We start from the raw sequence: 12,686 nt of genomic DNA, 5'->3' as shown, positions 1-12,686 counted from the left end.
CAAATAAGAGGAGAATTCAAGTAAGCATACACTTAAGACACAAATCTCTTTTAAATTTCTAGGTGACATTTTTTAATTTATTTCAGCTATTTTCTCATGTGCTCTCAAAGTCCTTTAAAAACGCTTTAACGCCATTGTCAAATTAAAACTCGACTTCATGTAGAAATTATACTACCTTTCAAGTAAAAAACGTTTTTAAGGACATATTTTAAGGACATGAAATCTTTGGTCTCACGACAATACTTCTTTTTCAGTGTGGGAGCGCGTATAAAAGATTTCCCGCTGTTGCAGTATTCTCAATGGTTTCAATCGTTGCGAATTGCGACTTGTATGCCAACTTCACCCAAATAAAAAATATACGTTTCTCCGGAACGAAATTCTCCTTTCTTACGAAATATTTTCTTTAAAAGAACATAAATCCTAATTTATGCCAAACCGAAAACCCATAATGGTCAGGGTATAATAAATTTGATCTGCCTAAAAATGTGCCTACCAGAAATATTGATTTTAGACCCCATAAAATAAGGACCGATCGACTCAGAATCACCTCCTGAGACGATCAAGCTCTTGGTGTCCGTCCGTCCGTATGTCCATGTATTTGTTGTTCATAAGATTACGGTCGCAATTATTAACCGATTTGGATGAAATTTGGTACAGTGTGTTTTTTTGGGCACAATGTCGAACGCTATTGAATTTGGAAGAAATCGGATAAAATTTAGATATAGCTCTCATATATAGGTTAGGTTAGGTGGCAGCCCGATGTATCAGGGTCACTTAGACTATTCAGCCCATTGTGATACCACATTGGTGAACTTCTCTCTTATCACTGAGTGCTGCCCGATTCCATGTTAGGCTCAATGATAAGGGACCTCCTTTTTATAGCCGAGTCCGAACGGCGTTCCACATTGCAGTGAAACCACTTAGAGAAGATTTGAAACCAGCATTACTGAGGTGGGATAATCCACCGTTTAAAAACTTTTTGGTGGTCGGTCGAATCAGGAAATGAACCCACGACCTTGTATATGCAAGGCGGGCATGCTAACCATTGCACCATGGTGGCTCCCTAGCTCTCATATATATGTATCGCCCGATTTCGACAAATGGAGTCACGTTGCGCTTTTTTACAAACCGATCGTCATCAAATTTTCCACACAGTACACTCTAAGTCTGCAAAATTTTATCCAAATCGGTTCAGATTTAGATACAGCTGCCATATATATATGTATAGCCCGATTTTCCCAAATTTGGCCATAAAAACCTTATTTATTAAGCGATCTTACTCAAACTTGGCTTACTCTAATCTTTTATGGAAAACGAAAGCGTATTTTCAGCTTGTAAATTCAGATAGCTAAAATCTGTAAATTTATTTAAATAATTCATTTATATTTACAGTTATATTTCATATGATTTTTTTATATACGTACACTTGTGCTTTACAGTAGGAGTTTATTATAATCGAACGCTTTAACATTAAATTCCAAATCGTTTATGAATTCTTATTTTTACTTAAAGGAATTTAGAATAAGTCTTTAATTTTTTATCGATGTGAAAAAATGAGTATTAACTAGAATGACTCTCAATTCAAAAAGAGCGATTTTCTACATGTCTTGTTGACAGTTCCCAAGTGTTGTAAAGCGTGAAATATGACTGTCATAATTGACATGCTAAACTAGTGATGTAGAGTTTTGCACCGCAACATGATCCCCCCCGTAAACTTTGTGCTTCAGCTCAGGGTTTACTTTCCACATCTAGTTTTGCCAATTTTACCGTTGGACGAGTGACTATGCCATTTTCCGTTTTAACCACTGCACTTCTCACCACTCCATCTTTGCCTCTGTGAACATCAATCACAACACCCTTCGTCCATGTATTTCGCTTGGTCCTCTCGTCAACAATTATAACAATATCATTGACATTTATTGTACTCTCAACTTCTCCATGCCATTTCGTACGTCTGGTTAAGCATGGAAGAACCTCTCTCACCCATCGCTTCCAAAAGGTATCAGCTATAGCACTGGATGTTCTGAACATTTTACTTAATGCCGAACCATTGCGATCTACATTTACTCGCTCTCTTATTCCACTGGATGATCCAATTAAAAGGTGGTTTGGTGTTAACGCTTCGCTTTCCCAAGAGTCGAGTGGAACATACGTTAGTGGCCGTGAGTTAAGAATATTTTCTACATCTGCTAATGATGATCGGAGAACTTCTTCGCGGAGTCCGGCAGCTGGTAAAATGTCCATCAAAATCGATTTCACCGAACGTATCATTCTTTCCCACGAACCTCCCATATGTGGCGAAGAGGGTGGAATGAATAGCCACTCAATGTTTGGGTATTCTCTTTGAAGTTCACATGTGGATATTTTTTCGATTTCTTTTTCCAATACCCGACTTGCCCCACGAAAGTTGGTTGCATTGTCTGACACGATACGACGTGGTACTCCACGACGACATATGAACTGCTTCAACACAAGTAAGAATGAATCAGTAGTTAATGAAGGAGATATTTCTAAATGTACTGCACGGACTGTCATACAGGTGAACAAAACACCCCATCGTTTTTCTCTGCGTCTTCCGATAACCACTTCAAAAGGGCCGAAATAATCAACTCCTGTAAAATAGAATGGTGGCGTAAACGGTGAAAGTCTTTCTATGGGAAGTTCGCTCATTTTTGGAGGAATAGGCCTTGCATTTTTATTTTTGCAGTATTGACAATTTTTCGATATTTTGCGAACAATGGCTCGTAATCCTTGTATCCAAAAGCGTTGTCGGATTTCGTTAACAATGACCTCATTATGGTGATGATGCTATTTGCGATGGTAAAAGTCCAGTAATAAAAATGTGGTTCTGTGGTTTTTTGGAAGAATTATGGGTCTTTTCATGTCTGTTGGAACATTTAAAACTGCATTTATTCGCCCATTAACACGTAAAATTCCCATTTGGTCTAAATAGGGCGAGCATTTAAACAAAGGGCTACTTGGCTTTAAATTCTTTTTTAATTTCAGATCTGAAGTTTCTTCAGGGTATGCTTGTTCTTGACAGGCTTTAAATATGAACAGCTCGGACATATATATTCCTTCTTGTTTAGTGAATGGCTTAATTTCATCTTTGAAGGCCCGTTTACCCATTATCAAAATGATGAATTTAAAAACTAAATTTTGGCTGAGGCGAAGTATTTCCCATTTACTTATTCTGTTTGGATCTGGAACTAAATTGAACAGGGGAAACTCAGATTTTCTAGATTTTATATGACAATTTACTTCTGTGTTCTCATGAGGAGTGTAAGATAGATCTGAAATTGGCCATTCTGATTCATTAAAATACAAAAAGGGCGGGCCTGTGAACCATCTTGAGTCAGACCTTAGATTAGGCATATTGTTCCATTTCGTTCCTTCATCAGCCACATTTTGAGCAGATGGAACCCATCTCCACTGGTTGATGAGTGAGCCTTCCAAAATTTCTCCCACACGTACAGCCACAAACTGCTGGAATTTTCTTGCATCTGACCTAATCCAGTATAAGACATCTTTGGAATCGGACCAAAATACTTTCCGATGGATTTCTATCGACATTTCTCTAGTGATAAAATTCGAAAGTCGCAATCCAATTACGGCAGCCATCAATTCCAATTTTGGTATCGAAATAGGCTTTAAAGGGGCAACCCTGGTTTTAGATGCGATGAGGCTACACTTCACATTGCCTTCCAATTCAACTCTCAAATAAACAGCCGCTGCGTAAGCATCGACGCTTGCGTCCACGAATGTGTGAATTTGAACATTTGATGAATGACCATGACATCTTGGTATTCGAATATTTGTCAGACTAGGCAAAAGACTAACCCATGTTCGCCACTTTTCACATTCCTTATCGCAAAGCGGTTCGTCCCAATTCACCCCTGATCTCCAAATTTCCTGCATAATAATTTTCGCATGTACAACATAGTGACCCAGAAGACCTAAGGGATCAAAAATAGACATTATAACACGTAAAACGCTCCTTTTCGTTGGTACTATGTCTTCATTAAACACGTCAGCATCAAATTTCCCAATAAATGTCAACTCATCGTTTGTTGGCATCCACCACATGCCTAAAACCTTTTCGAATTTCCCCTCTGGATCTTCGATGGACTTTTTCATATGCGTTGTGGTCTCTTTTAGCGCATTTAAAACTTTTGCCGAATTCGAAAGCCAATTGCGCATTTCAAATCCCCCCTCTTCGTGTATATATCGAACAGTTTTCGCTATTTGTATCATCTCTTCTTCCGAGTTTAAACTTTGTAGCCAATCGTCCACAAACATATTATTTAAAATTGAATGAACAGCCTTTGGATGTTGACAGGCCAAGCGCTCAGCATTCTTGTTTTTTATGAAATTAGCTAAGGAAGGAGAACAAGAAGCTCCGAAGGTCATGACTGTCATTACGTATACATCTATTTTATCCTTGTTATTTCCACTGCGCCATAAAAATTGCTGAGCCTGCTGATCTTCTTTTGCAATACGAATTTGGTGAAACATTTCACGAATGTCACCCGAAATAGCAATTGGTCTCTCTCGAAACCGTAGTAAAATACCCAATAAATTGTTTAATAGATCTGGCCCTTTCAATAGCATTGTATTTAACGAAGTGTTTTCGACCGATGCTGCCGCGTCCCACACAATGCGCTTCTTGTTTTTGTTCTTATTAGTAACAGTAAATATTGGTATATACCATGACTTCCCACCTGAAGAAATTTCATTTTCTTCCAATTTCCTTATGTACCCCTTTTCTTTATATCCGTGTAGCGTTTCTAACAGAAATGATTTTAATTCGGGATTTTTGTTCATTTTAGCCTCAAGGCAAAACAATCTTCTGCAGGCCATGGAATACGAATCAGGAAGATTTATGTTGTCATATTTCCATAGCAAACCTGTCTCCCATATTTTTTCTTTCTGTATATATTTAGTTTTTGATTCCATAATTTTTATCGCACGCGCATCACCTTTTGATCTGAGAACGTCTTTACTCATGCTTATGCCCACTGAATCTAAAGAAAAGTAGTGTTGCAATAAATCATCCAAGCGATTATTAACAGCACTAGGGCATACGTGCATCACTCTATGTATTGGAAACATATCAGCTGGAGGCCGCCCATATACCCCCCAACCAATACGACTTCGTGTTGCAATTAATTCATTATTTGTTCCTTCACGAATTTCTAGGGGAACACAGAGCTTTGCATTATCGATTCCGATAAGTATTCTTGCTTTAGCCGACGTATATGGCATAATCGGTAAATTCGCCAAATGTTCACAACACTCAATATCTTTCTTTTTGAGGGTTTGTATAGGCAATCCAAGATTTGCAATAGTTCTCACATTTCGCATTTCCATTTTGTTCCCTTGTTCTGATTGTGACGATATTTTCAGAGAAACTATTCTTGAACTGTCATCTATTTGCGTTATGTCACCCGTCCATTGCAAGCACAACTCCTCTTTGGGCCCACTTAATTCTAACTGCATGGCCAGTTCATTTTCGATAAGTGTACACGACGAGCCCTCATCGATTAGGGCAAATGTATTTAATGATTGTGACTTTCCATAAATAGTTACAGGGACATAACGAAATAGCGTTTTATTTTCTCTTGCATGGAACAAAACAGAAGAATTTAAATTTAAATTTTGCTCTGACGGTTCACTCGTTTTGTTTGTAATTTCGCCCGAATTACTTTTATGTAGTAAAGGGTTATGCGGTTTCGTGCATTTGTCCACTCCGCATAGTTTCTTCGAATAACAACGTCGCACTGAGTGTTTCTTGAAGCATCGCACGCAAAGATTATTTTCTTTTATGAAGTTCCACCTTTCGTTAACAGTAAACAACAAAAATTCTGGACACTCTGCTAATCGATGATTTTGGGCACACTTGCAGCATGCTGTTGTTGTAATAGTATTCCCTTTATTGTGAAAAGTGACGTCATGCAAATTTATGCGCTCTTTTGTATGCTTTTTACATTCATCATAACACGTTGACACAAATGACGTCACATGGGATGCGCAAGCCGCTAAGCTAAACAGCCACCCATCGAATACAGCGATGTCTGCTCGAGGCGAAGCGAAACGATGTCTCCCCCAATCCAATTTTAAGTCACTCGGCAATTTGTCTACTAATTCATTTAAGAGCATTGGATCATTCAAATACTCTGAGAGACCCATAGCCTGCATAGTTGTACGGTAGTTTTGAACAGCGAGAGCGAAATGAATGAGAGTCTCCAATTTCTCTTTACGTACCACTGGATGCTCTTTGAGTTTTTTTTGAAGAGTGTGGTGAATTATCTCCGGTCTACCATATAACATTCGTAGAGTTTCCACAGCATATTTTACAGTACCGGGTACCATTAAATTTCCCCTCACGGCTTCCAAAGCTTGTCCTTTTAAACTCTTCTGTAAACGTATTAAGTTTTCTTGTTCTGTGAAACCACATCTTTCAGTTGACTGAACATAATTTGTAATAAAAACGGGCCATTCCTCAGGATTGCCATTAAATACCGGCAAATCTTTGCTAATGACTTGACGTGCTGCTATTTGCGAATTGGATAATGTCAAATCGACTGTTGAGTTACTATACGATGGTGCAGCAATTGAAGATGGCATGGTGCTATAAGACGTAAAGGGGTCTGAAGGGTGTTGATTATAATACCCGCTATGATTGTGCAACTGCGAGTGGAAGTTAGAAGCAGTAGTATTGTTATACAAAAACGAAGCTGAAGAGAGGTGTGGAAGTGCTTGAGAAGGTGGGCATGCAATAGAATGAGAAGATTGGGTGAAGGGAAGGTTGAAAACGGGAATATGTAGAGAATTGTTATTTGCGGTAGGCTGGTTGTGTTGAGCATTGTTCAGACAAGAACTGCCGAATAATGAGTTTGAGCTAATAGGCGACACTCTTCTTTGATTCATACCCGATGAAGTACCGCTGAACAAATTTTGGTTGTTATGGAAGTCTTTTCCAGCGCAGGCTGAATTCATTAAATTCACACCAGTATGTGATAAAACAGTTGAAGGTTGCCTACCTGGCTGTTGATTGTTTTGTATTCCATGTACGGCTGAACTGGAAGTACTCGGAACGAACACACCTTGAGTGGAAGAGGTCGAAAATATATTGGGATTAATCGTTTTGTTCGTGGAGCTTTGAATGGAGAGTGAAGACATTTTATTTATTTGGTCTTGAATCTGCAATGGTTCCGAGTGTACTTGAGAGCTGGGAAGAGACGTCGGTGGACATTGTGGAGTTGATTTTGGAGATGTAGGGGCGAGCCAACTAACGTGATGTTCCTTGTCAGTAGAATTTATTCTGGCGAGCTTGATTGTACGACGAGTGCGTTTAATTGGGACTCGTGTCAAAGCAGAATGCATGCGAAGGGGTGTAGAGGATGATGTTTTTCTTACCTTAACCTTTTTCTTGGGTGCAGCTGGGTTGGCATTTATTTTTGGGTGATCATCTGTAGGCAAGTTTTGTCCGTCTTCAATGTTGTCCCCGGCGGTGGAGGTGTTTAAAGTGGATGAGTGTTGCGCAGTTGATGGTGTAATAGGTGCTGAGTTATCACCTAATCCCCTTTCAGTAACCAAGATATCCAATTTGTCACAGTGTGGCATGGTGGCGCAGTCTTGTGGTTACGTAACGCAATTAACCAACGTGTTTTCAGCCCGATAAGGTATTCAAATTTGAGTTATAAATAAACTCCAAGTATTTTAGTTATGTTGAGGCGACGATTATTAAAGAAAACGAAAGCGTATTTTCAGCTTGTAAATTCAGATAGCTAAAATCTGTAAATTTATTTAAATAATTCATTTATATTTACAGTTATATTTCATATGATTTTTTTATATACGTACACTTGTGCTTTACAGTAGGAGTTTATTATAATCGAACGCTTTAACATTAAATTCCAAATCGTTTATGAATTCTTATTTTTACTTAAAGGAATTTAGAATAAGTCTTTAATTTTTTATCGATGTGAAAAAATGAGTATTAACTAGAATGACTCTCAATTCAAAAAGAGCGATTTTCTACATGTCTTGTTGACAGTTCCCAAGTGTTGTAAAGCGTGAAATATGACTGTCATAATTGACATGCTAAACTAGTGATGTAGAGTTTTGCACCGCAACAGACAATATGTGCAAAAATTCATTGAAATCGGTTCAGATTTAAATATATCTCCCATATATATGTATCGACCGATTTTCCAAAATTTGGTTATAATAGCCTTATTTATTAACCGATCTTACTCAAGTTTAGCACAAAGTAATATCAAAAAAATCCGCAAAATATCATGTAAATCGGTTCAGATTTAGACATAGCTCTCATATATGTGTATCGTCCGATTTTGAAAATGTTGTCCCTAATAACCCTACTTTGAACCATAGTGGCCTCATTTATTAACCGATATTAGGCAAATTTAACTCAAGTAAATCTTCTTTAATATAAATCAAACAAATACAAAAAACAAAACAAAATATTATCCGCATTGATTTAGATTTAGCTCCCACATATAGGTATCGCCCAATTTTTAAAAATTTACCACTAATAGCCCTATTTTTGACTTTAATAGCCTTATTTATTAACCGATCTTACTTAAGTTTAAGCAAAAATTAACCCTCTTTGGTATCATTTAAACTTACCAAATATTATACTTGCATACACAAGGACGTGGGTTCAATTTCTGCTTCGACCGGACACCAAAAAGTTTTTCAGCGGTAATGCTGATGACATTTCTGAGGGTTTCAAACCTTCTCTAAGTGGTTTTACTGCAATGTGGAACGCCGTTCGGACTCGGCTATAAAAAGGAGGTCCCTTGTCATTGAGCTTAACATGGAATCGGGCAGCACTCAGTGATAAGAGAGAAGTTCACCAATGTGATATCACAATGGGCTGAATAGTCTAAGTGACCCTGATACATCGGGATGCCACCTAACCTAACCTATTATCCAAATAGGTTCAGATTTAGATATAGCTCCCATATATATGCATCGCTCGATTTTTTTTTTTTTTTTTTTTTTGACAATAATACTCTTATTTAACGGGAAACTTCTTCAAAATTAATGAAATTGTTTTTAATTTGTTATCTTTTTACATTCGGACACAAAGCAAAAAAGCGTTCAAAAATAGGAAATGTTTTTAAACACATTATTTTAAAGATGTTTTTTTACTTGAAACATAGCTTAATTTTTACTTCAAATCGTGTAAAAATTTGGAAATTTCGTAAAGGACTTTGATAGCACATGAAGAAAACAGGAGTGAAAACGAATGAATTCAAGTTTGTTTCCTAATATCTAGGACGAAGAAATCTAATTTAAAAGAGAAGTCTGTCTTAAATTTATCATAATCTCCGCTTCTTTGGAATCAATACCAAAATCATTACTGTAAAGACAAAATCTTTGGAACTATACAACCTTTTATTGAGTGTATATTCCAAAATTGAAAATAATAATTTTGTAATTATTTCAATATCTTAGAATTTTTATTTAGCACTTCTGTTTTTCTTTCTCTTTGGTATTGTAAAAATTATATGCCTTACTGGTTCGTGTTTCTCATGTCATCTGAAATTCTTTGACAAATATGTTCTTTGTAAGTCATAATAGTTGAAAAAATGACAAAATTTTTAAAATAAAAAAATATTAGTAATCTTTATAAAAGTAACCTTTCTTTGTGACATTTTACCTCAAAGCATTCAAAATATGTTTTCTTTAGAAAATACAAAGAACAAAATATAATTACAAGAAAATGGAAAATATGTGGTAAAAGATTTTCTGACAATGAAAACGAGGACTGAGCTGTAAATATCGATAGGCAGACACATACATACATACGAGTATGTATATGTATGTACATAATACTCCCAGCCAAAAATGGCGTCGCCAAAAAAGTAGTGAAGCGTTTCTTTTTGGATCCGTAAGTGGTGATAATTTGGCTTGTCACAGGACGGATGTCCACCATTACAACAGCTGTTGCACTTAATTTGCACTACTTCGTAAGATGTAAATTTTGTGATTTTTTGCCAAATAAATAATTTTTATATTTTTTGTGATTTTTAATGCCTACTTACGTTTGTCTGAAACGTTTAACCTAGGATGGATGATTTGTACCATTTTGTTAATTCGTACTCTATTTTCAACTTGTGCTCGAAAAACTCACTGTATCAAATTTCATCAAAATCAATTAATATTTTCGACCAAAATCCTGCGGACAACAAATACATAGACAGACGGACACCGAGGACTAGATCGATTACGAGGTGATTCCGAGTAGATTGGTATATATTTTATGGGGTCTACAATCAATATTTCTGGTATGCAAATTTTTTTGCAGATCAAAATTAACCACTATGTGGTTTAGGGTAAAGTAAGGAAAGTCTAAGGTCGGGCGGGGCCGACTATATTATACCCTGCACCACTTTGTAGATCTAAATTTTCGATACCATATCAGATCCGTCAAATATGTTGGGGACTATATATAAAGGTTCGTCCCAAATACATACATTTAAATATCACTCGATCTGGAAGAATTTCATAGACTTCTACAAAATCTCTAGACTCAAAATTTAAGTCGGCTAATGCACTAGGGTGGAACACAATGTATTTGTATTTTATTGAGTTTGGTTCCTGCACAACAAGACTCAAGGTCCTATAATTTACAGTACAGGCATTTGATTGTATGCGAACAGATTTATATCATAACAAAATTTAATTTAATAAAATTAATTAAACTCAAACGAAATTTAAAATTATGGTTTAGATAAGATAAATGAGTGACACATGAGGTAAAAAGAAATGTTTTTTTACTACGAAAATAAAAAGCATAAATAAATAAAATATCAAAATTGAAAGTTAACTTAAACAGGGTCAATTAATAAACGTTTCTAGAGATTATATGAATCTTATTGCCAATTAAAATAAAATATAATTAATATAATTACACTGAAAAGAAGTGAATGGATAGTGTAGTTTACTTATTATTGTGGAACATGTCAATATTAAAGAAAATATATAAAAAGTTTGCTCTGCTTGTAATTGTCTTTATATTTAGTGCTAACATGTTCCAGAGACGAATCGCATGGATGAAGAATTGCCACTTCGATACAACATATCTGTGGCGTAGTTGGATTAAATTACCGGTTCTACCTGATGCACTAAAGCGTAATCTATTAAATAGATGATCAGGTTCCTTGTCCATAATAATCCTATGTAAAAATACTAAGACACGAATTTTCAGGTAGTTCCCCAATATTCTGGTTGAAAACGGAGTCAGATGGGCATACCTGTTGAGGCCGAAAACGTATATTATAATTGCATTAAAGGAGACATTCAATTTCCGTTTGCTCCTAGCATCACAACTAGAAAAGATTTCGCACCCATACGTCAATACCGGAATTAAGTAGGTCTTCGCCAAGAGCAGTTTGATCCTCAGTGGTAGATATCTCTGTATCTTCCAAAGAGTTCTAAGGGTGGCAAATGTCCTGCCACAGATCATGGTTATATGGTCTGACCACGTTAAAGAATCATGAAACATGATACCAAGATTCCTATACTTTCTGACAATCTCAAAATATGGCAAACATTTAAATCTGAAGCAATTTTAAGGAAACTTCGCAAAAGTTTATTTATGATTTATCGCTCGATATATATGTATTAGAAGTTTAGGAAAATTATAGTCATTTTTACAATTTTTTGACTAAGCAGTGGCGATTTTACAAGGAAAATTTTGGTATTTTGACCATTTTTGTCGAAATCAGAAAAACATATATATGGGAGCTATATCTAAATCTGAACCGATTTCAACCAAATTTGGCACGCATAGCTACAATGCTAATTCTACTCCCTGTGCAAAATTTCAACTACATCGGTGTTAAAAATTGGCCTCTGTGGTCATATGAGTGTAAATCGGGCGAAAGCTATATATGGGGGATATATCTAAGTCTGAACCGATTTCAACCAAATTTGGCACGCATAGCAACAATGCTAATTCTACTCCCTGTGCAAAATTTCAACTAACTCGGGGCAAAAAATTGGCCTCTGTGGTCATATGAGTGTAAATCGGACGAAAACTATATATGGGAGCTATATCTAAATCTGAACCGATTTAAATTTGGCACACATAGGTTAGGTCAGGTTAGGTTAGGTTATGTGGCAGCCCGATGTATCAGGCTCACTTAGACTATTCAGTCCATTGTGATACCACAGTGGTGAACTTACATAGCTATAATGCTAATTCTAATCCCTGCCCAAAATTTCAACTAAATCGGAGTAAAAGATTGGCCACTGTGGTCATATGAACGATATATATGGGAGCTATATCTAAATCTGAACTGATTTCAATAAAATTTGGCACACTTGACTACACTACTAATTGTACTCCTAGTGCAAAATTTCAACCAAATTGGGGTAAAACTCTGGCTTCTGGGACCGTATTAGTCCATATCGGGCGAAAGATATATATGGGAGCTATATCTAAATCTAAAGCGATTTCAATAAAATTTGGCACACTTGAGTATAGTACTAATTGTTCTTCTTGTGCAAAATTTTAAGCAAATTAGGGTAAAACTCTGGCTTCTGGGGCCATATAAGTCCATATCGGGCGTAATATATATATGGGAGCTATATCTAAATCTGAACCGATTTCTTCCAAAATCAATAGGGTTCTATTCTGAGCCAAAACA

General features: G+C 36.4%; 2 protein-coding genes across 2 annotated transcripts; both read right to left on the bottom strand.

The window, feature by feature from the left end:
- Nucleotides 1–1,296: 1,296 nt before the first annotated feature.
- Nucleotides 1,297–2,670, bottom strand: LOC142231089 (uncharacterized). The gene is made up of 2 exons (XM_075301708.1): nt 1,740–2,670; nt 1,297–1,355 (listed from the first exon to the last, which is right to left on the bottom strand). Exons 1-2 carry the CDS (start codon nt 2,668–2,670, stop codon nt 1,297–1,299), a joined length of 990 nt encoding a protein of 329 aa, XP_075157823.1.
- Nucleotides 2,671–2,808: 138 nt separating this feature from the next.
- Nucleotides 2,809–7,791, bottom strand: LOC142231088 (uncharacterized). Its single transcript, XM_075301707.1, has 2 exons — nt 7,420–7,791; nt 2,809–7,332 (listed from the first exon to the last, which is right to left on the bottom strand). The coding sequence occupies exons 1-2, from the start codon at nt 7,624–7,626 to the stop codon at nt 2,809–2,811; spliced, it is 4,731 nt and encodes a 1,576-aa protein (XP_075157822.1). The 5' UTR covers nt 7,627–7,791.
- Nucleotides 7,792–12,686: the final 4,895 nt, after the last annotated feature.

The sequence above is a fragment of the Haematobia irritans genome, chromosome 3 (genome assembly GCF_050003625.1).
Source record: "Haematobia irritans isolate KBUSLIRL chromosome 3, ASM5000362v1, whole genome shotgun sequence".
In the NCBI taxonomy this organism is placed as follows: Eukaryota; Metazoa; Arthropoda; class Insecta; order Diptera; family Muscidae; genus Haematobia; species Haematobia irritans.
Note: the sequence above shows the minus strand (reverse complement) of the source record. Positions and strands in the feature narration are given on the sequence as shown.

Coding starts and splice junctions, on each gene's coding strand:
- LOC142231088 (XM_075301707.1), bottom strand. CDS start 7,626: ATGCCACACTGTGACAAATTGGATATCTTGGTTACTGAAAGGGGATTA. Junction 7,333..7,419: donor CACCCAAGAAAAAGGTTAAG/GTAAGAAAAACA, acceptor CGTACAATCAAG/CTCGCCAGAATAAATTCTAC.
- LOC142231089 (XM_075301708.1), bottom strand. CDS start 2,670: ATGAGCGAACTTCCCATAGAAAGACTTTCACCGTTTACGCCACCATTC. Junction 1,356..1,739: donor GGCAAAACTAGATGTGGAAA/GTAAACCCTGAG, acceptor ATAAATTTACAG/ATTTTAGCTATCTGAATTTA.